Source organism: Nerophis ophidion, linkage group LG25 (genome assembly GCF_033978795.1).
Source record: "Nerophis ophidion isolate RoL-2023_Sa linkage group LG25, RoL_Noph_v1.0, whole genome shotgun sequence".
Lineage (NCBI taxonomy): Eukaryota > Metazoa > Chordata > Actinopteri > Syngnathiformes > Syngnathidae > Nerophis > Nerophis ophidion.
The window spans coordinates 13,463,737-13,482,279 of record NC_084635.1 but is presented as its reverse complement, the minus strand read 5'-3'; the positions used below and the strand labels follow the sequence as shown (position 1 = coordinate 13,482,279).

General features: G+C 38.7%; 1 protein-coding gene across 1 annotated transcript in view; it reads left to right on the top strand.

Annotated features, from left to right (window-relative positions):
• bbs4 (Bardet-Biedl syndrome 4) overlaps positions 1 to 18,543 on the top strand; it is a 48,406-nt gene that overhangs the window by 11,824 nt on the left and 18,039 nt on the right. Inside the window, exons 3-8 of the mRNA XM_061887071.1 lie at positions 7,586 to 7,665; positions 11,157 to 11,220; positions 11,380 to 11,491; positions 11,624 to 11,696; positions 15,484 to 15,537; positions 15,621 to 15,748. Of these exons, the coding sequence (XP_061743055.1) occupies positions 7,586 to 7,665; positions 11,157 to 11,220; positions 11,380 to 11,491; positions 11,624 to 11,696; positions 15,484 to 15,537; positions 15,621 to 15,748 (511 nt within the window). The remainder of the gene's footprint in view (positions 1 to 7,585; positions 7,666 to 11,156; positions 11,221 to 11,379; positions 11,492 to 11,623; positions 11,697 to 15,483; positions 15,538 to 15,620; positions 15,749 to 18,543) is intronic.

Sequence of the window (18,543 nt, the reverse complement as noted above, 5' to 3'; positions counted from 1 at the left end):
CTTTTCCTCCATACTAACAGCATGTCACATAATATTTGTGGCTTTTACACACACACACACACACACACACACGCACAAGTGAATGCAAAGCATACTTGGTGAACAGCCATACAGGTCACACTGAGGGTGGTCGTATAAACAACTTTAGCACTGTTACAAATATGCACCACACTGTGAACCCACACCAAACAAGAATGACAAACACATTTCGGTGAACATCCGCACCGTAACACAACAGAACAAATACCCAGAACCCCTTGCAGCACTAACTCTTTCGGGAAACTTCCAGCTAACTGACCAATAATTAACGTTTTATTCATGCATTTTCTCTTGCTACTTCAAGGCTTGAATGTTTGGTTCATTCATTATTGTTATTTTATTTTCAAATGTATTATTAGCCTGTGGAAAACATTAGATATTTACCTCAGAAGATTCCAAATAGAAAAAATGACATAACATTTTTATTTAAATTTTATTTGATTTGCCATTGATATTTTTTAAATCATAATTATTATTATTTGAAACTGGATTTTGCATGTCACTAAAGTTATATAAGCCTTGCTTGTTCAATATTTAATGCAAAACTTGTTTGGGTCCCTATTAAAAGGTTAATTTGTTCAACCTTGGCCCGCGGCTTTGTTCCGTTTAAAATTTTGGCCCACTCTGTATTTGAGTTTGACACCCCTGCTTTAGATGTATTCAGTGTTTGTTTTGTGTAATTCTAGTACAGTGCCAAAAAGTTGTGAGCATAAAGATCTTTTAAGTGCAAAACATGTTTTGCTTGCATCACAGGTACCTACTTGGGGGCTAAGCCCCTCTGTTCTTCAATCGTAGTGACGCCCTTGGTCGAGAGACAGCGCTTGTCTCAAAACACTCTTAAGTTGAGGTACCACTGTAGTTGATTTCCAAAGAAATGCCTTTTCTTTTAATGACCAACAGTCTTGTGTGAAATAAAAATCACAGCAAGCTCAAAAGTACAGCGCTGAAATAAAGTTATAGCTATTTAAATGCTTTGCCATTTCTGTGACGTTCAGAAATAAAACGGCGGCTGCATTTGGAACAAAAATCTCTTAATTACAAACGAGAATTAAAGACAGAAATGCAATGTCATGAGTTTTTCTGGTGCAACTTGACTTTTACTTGATCATACTTTCCAGCAGTTCTCCAGTGTGTCTTCTGATCTCAGCATGACGCTCGTCTGCTCCTCTTCCCTATTAGTAGACAGGCGGAGCACACGCACACACATTAGACTGATCAAATATAACAACTGCGCCATGTTTGGGAGAAAGTTTTTCTGCAGGACTATTTTTAGTAGACCCCATGCTGTGCCCTCTTTCCCGGCAACTCTTATCTATTCATACTTGAAGGAATACGTGTGAAATATATGCAACTGACTCCGCCCAATTTTGGGAGCTGCAGCGCCACATCTGAAAGCCCGAGACAAGAATACGATTGTGGGCTCAGCAGGAAGAAAGCGGATTAGGTCACTCTAAATAGGACCATTCCCAATCTTGACCCAACTGAGTGGTGTTTGAAGCTGGGGAGGATTTCCGTAAAGGACTTGGAAGAAACCCCATTTTTAGTGTCAAATCCAAGTAGCGTTGCTTAAAGAAAGAGGGGAGCTTTAGTGTAATTCACACTATTCTTACACAAGCAGTCCATTAATGTTACTACTAGATGTCTGTGGCAGATTTGTATGGGGTGAAGAGGGTCACAATGTAATCACACTTTTCTAGCTGGTATATTTTGGATATTTAGCTCACTTTTTCTCATATTTAGTACATTTTCTTCACATTTGGTGTATAAATTAAATGGCAAATCCATCCATCCATCCATTTCCACCACTTGTCCCTCTCGGGGTCTCGGGGATGACTGGAGCCTACCCCAGCTTCATTCGAGTCCCCATCACATCGCAGGGGAAAAAGCGAATATAAATATGAAATCTAAATCTAAATGTTAACTTTAAATATCAATGTTGAATCTAATTATAAATGTTAAACATAAATGTTAATTGTAATTATACATGTTAAATCTCCATATCCATCCATTTTCTACGGCTCGTCCCTTTCGGGGTCGCAGTGGGTGCTGGAACCTATCTCAGCTGCATTTGGGCGGAAGGCGACGTACACCCGGGACAAGTCGCCACCTCATCGCAGAAATGTCTATTATAAATGTTAAATATACATGTTCAAGATAAATGTTACATTTTGAACATAAATGTTGAAAAAAAATGTGTTGAATCCAAATATTCCATTGAATGTAATTATAAATGTTAGGAATAAGCGGTAGAAAAAGGGATGAATATAAATATGAAATGTTAAATCTAAATTTCAAATATAAATGTTAAATACAAATATAAATGTTAAATGCAAATCTTAAATCTAAATGTTGAATAATGTGAGTGTGAATGTTGTTGTCCATCTGTGTTGGCCCTGTGATGAGGTGGCGACATGTCCAGGGTGTACCATGCCTTCCGCCCATGTGCAGCTGATATAGGCTCCAGCACCCCCCGCGTCCCTGAAAGAGACAAGCGGTAGGAAATGGATGGATGGTAAGATGTATATAAATGTTAAATCTAAATATCAAATACCATGCCTTCCGCCCATGTGCAGCTGATATAGGCTCCAGCACCCCCCGCGTCCCTGAAAGAGACAAGCGGTAGGAAATGGATGGATGGTAAGATGTATATAAATGTTAAATCTAAATATTAAATTTAAAATCAAAATATAAATGTCATATCTACATTTAAAATCTTAATATCAATGTTAGGTGTAATGTCGAATTTAAAATTGAAAGAAATGTCTCAAAACCTCATCATCAGTGCAGACAAAACCCGAAAATGGCAGAAAATGCATTTTTTGGGAAAATTTATTTTCGCTAAAAAGTCATAAGGGGGGGCCCTTACGCAAAAATTCGAAAAAACGGACTTGCTTCAGCAGCACATTACTGGTGCTGTAGTTATAGGAAATGTCTCAAAACCTCATCAGGAGTGCCGACAAAACCCGAAAATGGCAGAAAATGAAAATTTTTGAAAAACTTATTTTCGCTAAAATGTCGTAAGAGGGGGGCCCTTACGCAAAAATTCGAAAGAACGGACTTGCTTCAGCAGCACATTGCTGGTGCTGTAGTTATAGGAAATGTCTCAAAACCTCATCAGGAGTGCTGACAAAACCCGAAAATGGCAGAAAATGCATATTTTTGGAAAACTTATTTTCGCTAAAAAGTCGTAAGGGGGGGCCCTTACACAAAAATTCGAAAGAACGGACTTGCTTCAGCAGCACAATACTGGTGCTGTAGTTATAGGAAATGTCTCAAAACCTCATCAGGAGTGCTGACAAAACCCAAAAATGGCAGAAAATGCATATTTTTGGAAAACTTATTTTCGCTAAAAAGTCGTAAGGGGGGCCCTTACGCAAAAATTCGAAAGAACGGACTTGCTTCAGCAGCACAATACTGGTGCTGTAGTTATAGGAAATGTCTCAAAACCTCATCAGCAGTGCCGACAAAACTCGAAAATGGCAGAAAATGAAAATTTTTGAAAAACTTATTTTCGGTAAAATGTCGTAAGGGGGGCCCTTACGCAAAAATTCGAAAGAACGGACTTGCTTCAGCAGCACAATACTGGTGCTGTAGTTATAGGAAATGTCTCAAAACCTCATCAGGAGTGCCGACAAAACCTGAAAATGGCAGAAAATGCATATTTTTGGAAATCTTTTTTTCGCCAAAATGTTGCAAGGGGGGCCCTTACGCAAAAATTTGAAAGAACGGACTTGCTTCAGCAGCACAATACTGGTGCTGTAGTTGTAGGAAATGTCTCAAAACCTCATCAGGAGTGCTGACAAAACCCGAAAATGGCAGAAAATGCATATTTTTGGAAACCTTTTTTTCGCCAAAATGTTGTAAGGGGGGCCCATACGCAAAAATTCGAAAGAACGGACTTGCTTCAGCAGCACAATACTGGTGCTGTAGTTATAGGAAATGTCTCAAAACCTCATCGGGAGTGCTGAAAAAACCCGAAAATGGCAGAAAATGCATATTTTTGGAAACCTTTTCTTCGCCAAAATGTTGTAAGGGGGGCCCTTACGCAAAAATTCAAAAAAACGGACTCGCTTCAGCAGCACAATACTGGTGCTGTTGTTGTAGGAAATGTCTCATAACCTCATCAGAAGTGCCGACGAAACCCGAAAATGGCAGAAAATGAAAATTTTTGAAAAACGTATTTTCGCTAAAATGTCGTAAGGGGGGGGGGCCCTTATGCAAAAATTCGAAAGAACGGACTTGCATCAGCAGCACAATACTGGTGCTGCAGTTATAGGAAATGTCTCAAAACCTCATCGGGAGTGCTGAAAATGGCAGAAAATGCATATTTTTGGAAAACGTATTTTTGCTAAAAAGTCGTAAGGGGGGCCCTACGCAAAAATTCGAAAAAACAGACTTGCTTCAGCAGCACAATACTGGTGCTGTAGTTGTAGGAAATGTCTCAAAACCTCACCAGGAGTGCCGACAAAACCTGAAAATGGCAGAAAATGCATATTTTTCGAAACCTTTTTTTCGCCAAAATGTTGTAAGGGGGGCCATTACACAAAAATTCCAAAAAACGGACTCGCTTTAGCCGCACAATACTGGTGCTGTAGTTGTAGGAAATGTCTCAAAACCTCATCAGGAGTGCCGAAAATGGCCGAAAATGCAAATTTTTGGGAAACTTATTTTCGCTAAAAAGTCGTAAGGGGGGTTCCTTTCGCGAAAATTCGAAAAAACGGGCTTGCTTCAGCAGCACAATACTGGTGATGTAATTGTTGGAAATGTCTCAAAACCTCATCAGGTGTGCCGACAAAACCTGAAAATGGCAGAAAATGCATATTTTTGGAAAACTTTTTTTCGCTAAAATGTTGTAAGGGGGGGCCCTTATGCAAAAATTCAAAAAAACGGACTCGCTTCAGCAGCACATTACTGGTGCTGTTGTTGTAGGAAATGTCTCAAAACCTCATCAGGAGTGCCGACAAAACCCGAAAATGGCAGAAAATGAACATTTTTGAAAAACTTATTTTCGCTAAAATGTCGTAAGGGGGGGCCCTTATGCAAAAATTCGAAAGAACGGACTTGCTTCAGCAGCACAATACTGGTGCTGTAGTTGTAGGAAATGTCTCAAAACCTCATCAGGAGTGCCGACAAAACCCGAAAATGGCAGAAAATGCATATTTTTGGAAACCTTTTTTTCGCCAAAATGTTGTAAGGGGGGCCCATACGCAAAAATTCGAAAGAACGGACTTGCTTCAGCAGCACAATACTGGTGCTGTAGTTATAGGAAATGTCTCAAAACCTCATCGGGAGTGCTGAAAAAACCCGAAAATGGCAGAAAATGCATATTTTTGGAAACCTTTTCTTCGCCAAAATGTTGTAAGGGGGGCCCTTACGCAAAAATTCAAAAAAACGGACTCGCTTCAGCAGCACAATACTGGTGCTGTTGTTGTAGGAAATGTCTCATAACCTCATCAGAAGTGCCGACGAAACCCGAAAATGGCAGAAAATGAAAATTTTTGAAAAACGTATTTTCGCTTAAATGTCGTAAGGGGGGGCCCTTATGCAAAAATTCGAAAGAACGGACTTGCATCAGCAGCACAATACTGGTGCTGCAGTTATAGGAAATGTCTCAAAACCTCATCGGGAGTGCTGAAAATGGCAGAAAATGCATATTTTTGGAAAACGTATTTTTGCTAAAAAGTCGTAAGGGGGGCCCAACGCAAAAATTCGAAAAAACAGACTTGCTTCAGCAGCACAATACTGGTGCTGTAGTTGTAGGAAATGTCTCAAAACCTCACCAGGAGTGCCGACAAAACCTGAAAATGGCAGAAAATGCATATTTTTCGAAACCTTTTTTTCGCCAAAATGTTGTAAGGGGGGCCATTACGCAAAAATTCCAAAAAACGGACTCGCTTTAGCCGCACAATACTGGTGCTGTAGTTGTAGGAAATGTCTCAAAACCTCATCAGGAGTGCCGAAAATGGCCGAAAATGCAAATTTTTGGGAAACTTATTTTCGCTAAAAAGTCGTAAGGGGGGTTCCTTTCGCGAAAATTCGAAAAAACGGGCTTGCTTCAGCAGCACAATACTGGTGATGTAATTGTTGGAAATGTCTCAAAACCTCATCAGGTGTGCCGACAAAACCTGAAAATGGCAGAAAATGCATATTTTTGGAAAACTTTTTTTCGCTAAAATGTTGTAAGGGGGGGCCCTTATGCAAAAATTCAAAAAAACGGACTCGCTTCAGCAGCACATTACTGGTGCTGTTGTTGTAGGAAATGTCTCAAAACCTCATCAGGAGTGCCGACAAAACCCGAAAATGGCAGAAAATGAACATTTTTGAAAAACTTATTTTCGCTAAAATGTCGTAAGGGGGGGCCCTTATGCAAAAATTCGAAAGAACGGACTTGCTTCAGCAGCACAATACTGGTGCTGTAGTTGTAGGAAATGTCTCAAAACCTCATCAGGAGTGCCGACAAAACCCGAAAATGGCAGAAAATGCATATTTTTGAAAACGTTAATTCTAAATGTCTCGCCAAGTGTAAAGCTATAAAAAATATCAAAATATCCCACTATTCCCATGCCTTTCAGCACGCAAAGACACAGTCATATATTTGATGCCATGCTGTGAAGAAAAGGAATGAAGATGGAAGATTGAAAATTAACAAAAAAATAGGGGTGCATATTGCCAATTGCTGGAGTTGAACCCTTGGTCAAATGTTGACTTTGCACTCACTATGCTTCAGTTTTGATCTTCTTAGTTCACTGAAAATATACTCTTTACATCAGATCTCAAGCAAGCGTGTCAACTGGTTGTGATTGAATTTTTACATTCAGCACCCCATAGACTTGAAACTGAGCACTTCTTTTCACATTGCTAAATCTTATTTTTCACTAATTCACTAATCTTATTTTTAGACTTGGAAGGATGGTAGTCGGCGCAACATTTCTTTGAATATTAATTATACATGTTTGCTTCTAAGGCAAAGAATGCCCTTCACTGGAAAGACTATGGTAAAGTGCCCACTTTTTGTGGGTACTTTACCATTTCTAATAACGGTTGCTCTTTTATCCAGCCCGGTATTTTCCCTGTGTGTTCTTTCACGAGCGCCTGACTTGTGAGAGACATTGTTGCCCAGGCAACGAGCAGTTTTACTCTACCTGCTGAAGCATTAAAAGACCCTTGAAATGAAATAATGCATTATGAGGCAATATTTTCAACGTAGCTGGTGGGTTGATTGTAGATTATTAACGCTGAGTTACCATCAGCAGTATGCTAATTGTCAGATTGCCTTCACAAGGGTGGTGGATGATTTATTCATCACACAAATTAGAAGCGTATGAATTGAAAATGGTCTCAAATAGAGCGAGCGGCGGGGAAAAAAAACGCTTACAAGCTGAGACTGGCGGTTGGCCGAACGGCTCTGGCTCAGCAATGTATTAATGTCTGCAAAAAGGTGCTCACTCCAAGGATGAATCAGTCAGCCGTCGACAAAGACATCAATGGAAAATGGTTTGGATCTTCTTTCACAATTCTAGTCCTTTAATCGTATTCTTTCTTTCAGCTCCAGAGCTCCCTATTATGGAGAGAAAGAATTGGCTGATTCACCAGCACTATATACGTAAAGACTATGAAATCTGTAAGGTAAGGCAGTTTTGGTATGGTTTGCCTTATACAGGTGCATCTCAGTCAATTATAATATTATTGAAAGCTAGGTTTTGTCGTTCCAAAAGTAAAACTCATATTTATTGATTTTTACACACTAAGTGATATATTTTAAGACTTATGTTTCTTAATTTATTAATGTTCATGATTATAGCTTGCAGCTAATAAAATCCCCAATTTCAATATTTTTAAAATGGGAAAATTTGTCAAAAAGTTCAATATTGTGAACTACTGGTTCACGCTCGATTCAAAAAATGAACTGCAAAACTTCCAGAGCCTTTAAAGGCCTACTGAAATTAGATTTTCTTATTTAAACGGGGATAGCAGGTCCATTCTATGTGTCATACTTGATCATTTTGCGATATTGCCATATTTTTGCTGAAAGGATTTAGTAGAGAACATCGACGAGAAAGTTTGCAACTTTTGGTCGCTAATAAAAAAGCCTTGCCTTTACCAGAAGTAGCAGACGATGTGCGCGTGACGTCACGGGTTGTAGGGCTCCTCACATCCTCACATTGTTTAGCAGCTAGAGCTATTCGGACCGAGAAAGCGACAATTTCCCCATTCATTTGAGCGAGGATGAAAGAGTCGTGGATGAGGAAATTTAGAGTGAAGGACTAGAAAAAAAAGTTTAACAAAAAACAAAAACAGGCGATTGCAGTGAGAACGATTCAGATGTTATTAGACAAATTTACTTGGATAACTCTGGGAAATACCTTATCTGCCTATTGTGTTGCTAGTGTTTTAGTGAGATTAAATAGTACCTGAAAGTCGGAGGGGTGTGGCCTTGGGTATGTTGACGCCAGAGTCTCTTTGGGAAGTCACGGCAGCTGCAGCAGGACGGAAGCTCCGCTGATGTCTTCGCTAAGAGGCGACTTATTACCACCATTTTCTCACCGAAAACTGCCGGTTGACATGTAGTCGGGATCCATGTTCGCTTGATCGCTCTGATCCATAGTAAAGCTTCATCTTCGGGAATTTTAAACAAGGAAACACCGTGTGTTTGTGTTGCTAAAGGCTAAACCTTCCCACCTCCATCTTTCTACTTTGACTTATCCATTTTTAATTGAACAAATTGCAAAAGATTCAGCAACACAGATGTCCAGAATACTGTGTAATCATGCGATTAAAGCGCACTATTTATAGCTTGGATCGGGCTGGAAAATAATGTCCGCTACAACCGGTGACGTCAAATGCACGCATCATCATAACGCGACGTTTTCAACACGACACTTCGCGGGAAATTTAAAATTGCAATTTAGTCAACTAAAAAGGTCGTATTGGCATGTGTTGCAATGTTAATATTTCATCATTGATATATAAACTATCAGACTGCGTGGTCGGTAGTAGTGGGTTTCAGTAGGCCTTTAATTGCTTTCTTTATCGCGTTTTTCCCACAGGGCTGCAATGTAGTTGTGGTAGTGCAGCTAGCCAGTTAGCATAATTGACCATGACATATGTGCATGTCGTTTTTATGGACACGTTGGGAGACCGACAAAGAAAAATGAAAAGCAAAAACAGGAATTAACTTAATTAACTTTTTTTAGTCTCATTTTTTGTTTTTTATGCCACGGACAAGGCTGAAAAGAGTGAATTATGCTTTTGTGTTAGTTTCCAAAAGTCTCCAATGAGACCAGAAAAAAGTCGTTAGATTTGTTTCACCTTTTTAGAAAAACAGAATCTAGAAGGCTTTGAATAGCCGCTAAGTACAACTTGCTAAGTTGGCAACACTGATTCTTCCTCGTGCTTCTTCTAAATTATCTGGCAAACCGAGGGTTCTATTCTCCAATGTGCATCAATGGAAACATCTGCACAGTTGCATGGATTCTGGCCGCGCGGAATTCTCCCCCTCGACTTAAAGGGGAACTGCACTTTTTGGGGAATTGTATCTGTCCTTCACAATCCCTGTGTAAGATAAGAACACTTTTTTTTAATGCACTACCAACTCGTAAACAAACGTTTGCAATTCTGCTAACAATGGAGTCAATGGTCCCTCTATTCTGCCTTTAAAGCGCTCTAAAAAACATTCAAAAACCTCTATCATTGTTTTATATGCACGCTGTAAGTATATATGTAATTTAGTTAGAGGCACATTCATAACATATAATATTTATGTATTTTGATCATTTGAAGCCTACGGCGGAGAATTAATTCCACAGACGCATCACAACATTCGCTATTTCCTACAACAGCAACTACCACTAATGACAGGCTTCAGTAGAGACAATAAAGACTGCTTTTATGACAAATGATGATCCAGAACCTTGTCTTTTTAAGCCTGAATATGAGTGGAAAGTAGCAGTACTGCTATTGGCAAAAAAAAAAAAAAAATCACAATAAAAAAAATCACTTTCTGTACAATGTCTGCTCTCACTGGGATGCTGACTGATGGGATGTTCATATCTTCCTCTTTAATGTAAAAGGTGGGCCCAAACAAGCGTCTTTTGGTGTCTTTCTTGCCATCTCGGGTCTAAGCTGAATGTCAAAGTTTACCAACTTTTTTGTTCATGCACGCAGCCCTCTACAAATGGAATGCAGGATTTATAATCTAAAATTGACTTTCACCAGAGGCGATGCAGCATTTAAGTGCGTCAATAGCTGCATAAAGCTAGCTACCTCTCTCTGATGATCAGTTGTTTGTTGGCGTTAGCAACTTATAAAAACAATATTGTTAAAACTTGGTTAATATTCTGGTCACAAGACGGAAATGGCGTATTGTTGGTGGTTTTTATGTGTTTTCAAGTGGGTTTTTATGGGCGCAATAGATTACACTATTATGTGCATTGTGAAACACCTCGAACTAGCTGTATTTTGCAAATTAGAATGAATAAAAATGAGAAAAAAATGTGTTCTTGTCCCACATAGGTATTGTGAATGTTAGGCAACATTTAAAAAATAAAACGTTCCCTTCCTGTGTTGAGATGCCTAATTAACATTTAATCAACAGTATCGAGTTGGGACGACAAGTTACATTTATAGGCAATCCTATTGTAATTTGTTTATGAGCGAAAGCTAGTAAGTTGCATAAAAACTATTTGTGGTCATTAAGATCAGAATCAGCTTAAGTACATAAGTAAGTTACGTGTAAGACAACAAATTTGACTCTGTAGACTATGCTCTTTGTTCAATGCAAGAAACAAAGAAAAACGCAGCAACTACAGTATGAAAGAGCGCAGCGCCATGGCGGCCATGCTGTATTCATTCCGGTGCGCCACAAATAAATTAATGTATGGGAGACACTTGTACTCCTAAAATGTCCGACATTTTCTTAGATATACTGATTTTTCTAAGTGCGCATGTGTACTGTCTCAGTATTTACATTGACTCATCAGTGATGATGAACATTTCTTGCATACCTATTGTGGTTCGATTCACTTTATTAGGCCTTGTAAGGTAGCCCTCATAACACTATTTCTCTCCCTAAATCACCATTTTACTCTTGAATTCACTTTTCCATCCTCTCTGCATAGGCAATAATCAAAGAGCAGCTTCAGGAGAGTAATGGAATGTGTGAATATGCCATATATGTTCAAGGTGAGCTGGATCTTAACACAAGCAGCTTTAAATGAGCTATCTGTGGAACTTGGTCCATAAGATGTGCTGACATGCTCCTCTTTGGACCTCTTGCTGTTCCTAAGATATTTAATGTGCAATTAAAGTTTTTTTTGTTTGTCTTTATACTTCTTGGCACAGCACTAATCTTGCGTCTCGAGGGCAAGATCCAACAATCCCTTGAGCTGTTTCAGAGCTGTGCCATCCTTAATCCCAGCAGCGCTGACAATCTGAAGCAAGTGGCCAGATCTCTGTGAGTTTGAATTCAGCATTACTTCATACTTACAGGGAAAGATTTAGAAGTTCAACCAGGGCTGTCAGAAAAGTTGAAAAAATGCTCGGTTTAAGATGGCAACGTTCACAAGGATTATTGTTTTTCTTGCAGATTTTTATTGGGAAAGCACAAAGCAGCCATTGAATTCTACAATGAAGCTGCAAGGCTCAACCAGAAAGACTGGGTACCACAAAACAGACACTTACTTTAATGTAATACTTTTTCTTGTAGATAGTGCTACACACTATTTGTTGTCAAGATTCATAAGGGTTTGGCAACCATTGCAACACTTTTCTTTCAATATACTCTCCCCATATTTGAATAGAAATGACTACACTCACCGCCAGTTGAACCCTGTTTTATCAAAGAACATCTGCACCATTAGGCTTGCCAAACTATTCAGATCCGTTTTACAGTGATGTGTATCTACAGTTTGTTGAGCCAGATCCATGAACTTCACAGCATGAAATTTTAAGGCTCCTTTTTTGTAATGCACTAAACAATCTTTATTAAAAACCCAAATGCTTGCTTACAGAATGAAAACACTCTTCTCGCAACTAGGGATGGGTACCGAAATCGTTACTTTATAGGCACTGACCAAATTTTGCTGGTACTACCGGGTATCAATTTACATAAAAACAAATGCTGCAATATTTTTTGATACCTTTGTTGCCCATGACATCATGTCCAGTTGCAGACTAAACACCGCCTCAAACTCTGGGCAAGAAAACAAGCACTCAAGAGGCATTCACATCAGACTCTAGGTATTGTTGCAATTTCCAAAATCAACAAGCACTCGATGTAAAATAAGTCTCTACTTTTCCAAAATGCTTTAGCTTGATGGTAAATTACATTGGCTTTTCCATATACATGCTACTTATTAGCATTAGCGATTTTACATGGCGATTTCAACACTTCCAAATTTAGTAATGAATGCTACAACTAAAATGCATATTGCACTCAAACACCTGGTGTGTGATAAATACAATACTCAGGGCCTGACTTACTGAAGGTTTGCGTTTACTAAAACATATGCAAATCTGATTGCACACGCAAAGCTACAGTTGTCATCAAAATTATTCAACCCCCACACAATTTTGGTGTTTTAGCAAGTAGGACATTTATTCCGTATTTTGTTTATAGTCATATCAAAAAAAGATGCATTAAATAGACAAATGCAACTTGAATTACAAATTTATATTTTGTAACATACCAAACAGTGTCATTTCTCTTAATATCTCATTGTCAAAATTATTCAACCCCTTGAAGATCATAACTCTTAAGAACAGAATTTTAATAAGGTCTTTTCAATCAGGTGTTGAAAACACCTGTAGATGTGATTAGAACCATAACGAGCAACAATTAAACTGATTGAAAAAGACTGTGACGCTCAGCTTCTTGTAGATGGTCAATGGTGTATTTGCAACATGGTGAAGTCCAAGGAGTGGTCAAAGAAGTCAAGAGAGGAGGTCATTTCTCTTCATAAGAAAGGATATGGATATAAGAAAATAGCAAAGACATTACACATTCCAAGAGACACAGTTGGGAGCATAATTCGCAAGTTTAAAGCTAAAAGGCACAGTGGAAACTACCTGGGCGTGGTAGAAAGAGGATGCTGTGTGCAACTGCTGTCCGGTATTTGAAGCGTACAGTGGTGAAAAACCCACGGGTAACCGTTGAGGAACTACAACAAGACATTGCAGAGGGGGGAATGCAGGTTTCGTCCCAGACAATAAGGCGCGCACTACGAGATGAAGGCCTCCATGCCAGAACTCCCAGGTGCACCCCACTTCTGACTACCAGGCACAAGATAAATGGACTCCAGTATGCCAAAAATCATCCGGACAAACCCTAAAGGTTTTGGGAAACAGTTCTATGGAGTGATGAGACAAAAGTTGAACTCTTTGGGCCTATGAATCAACGTTATTTTTGGAGGAGAAAAAATTAAGCTTACAAAGAGAAGAACACCTTGCCTACTTTTAAGCATGGTGGGGGGTCAATCATGCTCTGGGGCTGTTTCTCTGCCTCAGGTACCGGGAATCTCCAGCGCGTTCAAGGCATCATGAATTCTATTTCCTACCAGGATATATTAGCTGCAAATGTCATGAAGTCAGTGACGAAGCTAAGGCTTGGGAGACGTTGGACACGGATCCCAAGCATACCTCCAAATCAACATCAGAGTGGTTGCAGAAGAAGGGCTGGAAGACTCTGTAGTGGCCTTCACAGTCGCCAGACCATAATCCTATAGAAAAGCTGTGGTGGGACTTGAAGAAGGCAGTTGCAGCACGCAAGCCCAAGAATATGAATGAACTGGAGGCCTTTGCCCAAGAGGAATGGGCTAAAATACCTGTAGATGGTTGCAAGAAGCTTGGGTCCGGTTATGTATCACGTTTGAAGGATGTCATTTCTGCCAAAGGGTGTTCTACTAAGTACTAAAGATGCATTTAACTAGGGGGTTGAAAAATTTAGTCAATGAGATATTAAGAAAAATGTCCTTTTTTGGTATTTTGGAAAATACAGTGTTACAATTTAAGTTGCATTTGTCTATTTGACACATATTTATTTGATATGACTATAAACAAAATACGGAATAAATATCCAACTTGCTAAAACACCAAAATTGTGTGAGGGTTGAATAATTTTGATCACAACTGTAATCTAATAAACTTATGCAATACATTTTGCATCTCTGTCTTAAATCCTACACAGAATATATGCTGATCATCAAAACGCCCACAATATTGGGAGAAGATGCAAATGTGTTATACAGTGATGAGAGATTTATCATCACTCATAACCTGTTCAGATTGGCACACACTTGGTGCTCGTGCTGCAAAGACTGACGATTCTCAGAGAATCCTCAATCATATGTGTGTGTGCCAACATATTTTGACGGTCCGTCAGAAAAAAACATATTTCTGCACAGACATATTGTCTATCCAACAACATCTTTTTATAATTTTACACTGCATGCTAGGTGATTTAAGGTGCTGATTAAAACTAATTTAACTGATGCCTTTGGTGTCTGCCGCCGTTTTTTTTTTTTTTTTCATTTATAATATATGTTGCCATATCTCCTATTTGCGTATTTTTTCTTAAAGTATGCATATTTTGCGACTTCAGCACCAGCAAGTGAAGCCTCTTTCATGTGCGCACCTTGAGCACTGAAAAACAAGTGGGTTCCGTTGTAGAGGCACTTTGGACTGTGTCTAAAATTACCATAAAAGTGGTATATGTCTCCTGCATGTTTGAAAACACAGCAAACGCCACAGATAAGATAACATGAACGCTCAGTAAATGATCGAATGTCTCCGTGGTGATGTCATGAATGTATAGTACACACAAAATCCTCATTTAAAAAAGGGGGTTTGCGCCGATTTCGAATTGTACACCCAGTGTTCGTAGATCACCCGCAACACGCCCGGTGATATACGCAAATTTATAGATTGCACACGCTGTTTAGCGCGTGGTATTAAAATCTTAGTATCTCAGGCTTATACAGTACAGACACTTTATAGACTCACCCAAAAAATGACTGGCACATTCAAATTATTGTCAAAGACTACTTGTTAGCAAGGCAACTGCCATCTAACGTCTTGGAATTGCAACTGGATGTCTACTGTCTAATACTTGCAATTGAGACTCAGAAATGTAATGAGAAAACAAAGTTTAACAACAGGATAGCACAGTTATCACAATCAGCTCATTTTTTAATGTTACAAAAAATGTTTATTACACAATTAACATTTATTAACGCGCACAAAAGTATTGAAAACTGATACTGTTGGGTACCTATATGGATTCCCAGATACCGGGAATTGGTACCGTATTGGTTCAAATGTAAAAGGTACCCATCCCGACTAGCAACACCCATTCACGACAAATGTGCACACAATTTCACACGTGCTGGGTTGGAATGATCCTTTCAAATGTTATGTCCCATGTCAAATATGAGTTTTCCTTACTTTCAGGAGATCAGTCACAATTTGGGAGTGTGCTATTTCTTCATCAAAGACTTCAAACATGTGAGTATGCTGATGAAATCAACCGTTTTTAAGCACGGATTGTAACCGTCCCCAAATAATTTGCGCTTTTCTTTGTCTCTCAGGCTGAAGAGCAGCTCAACATTGCTCTCCAGTTAAACAAACACGACAAGACCTCACTGATGCTAGGGAAGGTTCATTTACTGGCCGGCGACACCGACAAGGCCATTGATGTTTACAAGAGGGCAGTGGAGTAAGTTCAAGTTGAGCTCAATTTTGGACTTTGTATTAAAAACACCTGTTGACAACGCTAAAAATCAGTCACTAAGTTGTAAAACTGCAATGTGTCTCACAAAATATACTGCAGCCCTCACATTTTAGAAACAATTAATATTCTCAAAAAAGCACAACTAAATAAAACTTGAATGTTTTAAGAGTAGTCAGTGTGTGGCTTGGACTAAAAATGACTCAACAAAAATATCAGGGCAATCCATCAATGGCAACTGGACTGTTTGGTTTCTCTTAGATGTTTCGCCTCCCTTCGAAGTAGGCTTCATCATCCATCCATTTACTACCGCTTAACATCAGTTCATGCTAATTAACTTAGATTGATCTGATCTAGCCTCAGACTCCGATTGGTCAGATCTAGTCTTAGACTTAAATTGGTCAGATCTAGTCTAGCGACTGGTGCCAAAACCACAAATATTTATACTCCAATACCAGGAGAGTGTGCCTGGGCAAGGATGGTTTCGCCCTATCGTAGTGAGAAAAACAACTGTTGAAATGCAAACGAGCAATTCTTTTGTCAAAGCCAACAACAGTTATTGAAGTGTAATTTCCCCGAGTTATCATTGAGGTATTGTTTGGCAGAACGATTGCTGTGGATCGAGCACTGACTTCTCAAAATAGTCGGAATCATCCAAAATAGTGGGAATCACCCACTTTAGCATTCTATTCACTTGTCAACAAATGGCACAAAGGAGAATCTGTGGTCAAATTGTTTTTAACTCCTGTTATTTGTTGAAGGCTAAATTACAATCTTTTAGGAATGGTTGAAAGGATGGTGTTGTATGTGGGAGACAGGTGGTGTCACAGACCACCTCCTATGTTCAGGGATAGTTTTTCAACCCTGACAGAGATGGCTTCCTTCACTCCTCTTTTGTAGCATCTGTTCTCCCTGTCCAAAAGTGGTATATTTTTCTTTTCATAGCTGTGCTGTTTCTCCTTAAGGTGCAGTTAGACTTGAGTCTTGGCCTGAAGAGTTTGGAGTGGTTGTTTTGTTTCCTCAATATAGGAATTAGTGCAGTCATCATTACACTGGGTATCATACACCAGCAGAGGTGGGTAGTAACGCGCTACATTTACTCCGTTACATCTACTTGAGTAACTTTTGGGATAAATTGTACTTCTAAGAGTAGTTTTAATGCAACATACTTTTACTTGTATTTGAGTATATTTATAGAGAAGAAACGCTGCTTTTACTCCTCTCCATTTATCTACATTTAGCTCGCTACTCACTACTGATTTTTACCGATCTGTTAATGCACACTTTGTTTGTTTTGTTTTGTCAGACAGACCTTCAAAGTAGGATCTATCACATGCATGCGTTTCACCAATCAAATGCAGTCACTGGTGACGTTGGACCAATCAAACAGAGCCAGGCGGTCACATGATTAACTGCACACTTTATTTATAAATTTCAACATTTACAAACAGTTGAAAATAATAATCAAAGTAAGGACAAAAACAGTATGAAAAACGTACAAAACAGCGCGAGGGGGTTGTAAATTTAAAGTAACTAAAGTAGAATGCAAAAAAAATGTGCAAAGCCATAGGCTCACTCAATCTCAGTAAATAACTTAAATTTGGAACACAGCATCATCGTTTTCACAGCTTTTTGGTTGTTAGAGGTAGAGCGTTTTAATGTAGAGTTCTAAATCTTTTTTAAAGGCACAAAAAACAGGTCGGGTTTTGAAAAACTTACATTTATGAACATAAAACTTAGCCAATAGTATAATGTGGTTGCAAAGCTAAATTTAATTTTCAAATTTTTTTTCAATACATTGTAAAACCAAATATATATTATTTATTACATATTATTGTTTTAGTTGCTTAAGAGATATTACTAGCTCTGAATTTGTTCATTGCTATTTTTATGTTTTGTGCATCACTTGTTGCCGTCATTAAACGAACAAGTTACTCATCAGTTACTCAGTACTTGAGTAGTTTTTTCACAACATACTTTTTACTTTACTCAAGTAAATATTTGGGTGACAACTTTACTTTTACTTGGTGATAAATTTCGAAAGTAACAGTACTCTTACTTGAGTACAATTTCTGGCTACTCTACCCACCTCTGTACACCAGTTTGTATTTGTGGGTGTGTGGTGTCCAGTCTTTAGGTTGTACTAGTCTCTGTCTCAGGGTGTTGCCTGGTTTTAAGTGAACAGTGATGTTGTGTTGGTATAATACAGTATTCTCCTGAGTTTCTCAGTTAGACCTGATACGTATAAAATGACAATATTTTGTCAACTTTTTCCTCCTCATCCACTCAGTTTTTGTTACTTCTGGAACTGGATGTACTTTTCACAAACGACCGGCTGAGGCAGGGGTAGGGAACCTATGGCTCTAGAGCCAGATGTGGCTCTTTTGATGACTGCATCTGGCTCTCAGATTAATCTTAGCTGACATTACTTAACACGATAAGTAATGAATAATTCTGCTGGTAATCACAGTGTTAAAAATAACGTTCAACATATAAAACATTCTCATGCATTTTAATCCATCCATCCGTGTTTCTACCGCACTTGTTCTACAAGTATTTTATTTATTATTGGTTCTGCTTCAAAATAAAAATGTTATTAAAAAGAATGAGAGACTTAATATACTCTGAAAATATTGGTCTTATTTAAAAAAGCACGTATTTAGTTATAATCAGTGTTAAAAAAAAATATTATATGGCTCTCACGGAAATACATTTTAAAATATTTGGCTTTCATGGCTCTCTCAGCAAAAAGGTTCCCGACCCCTGGGCTGAGGTAACCACAG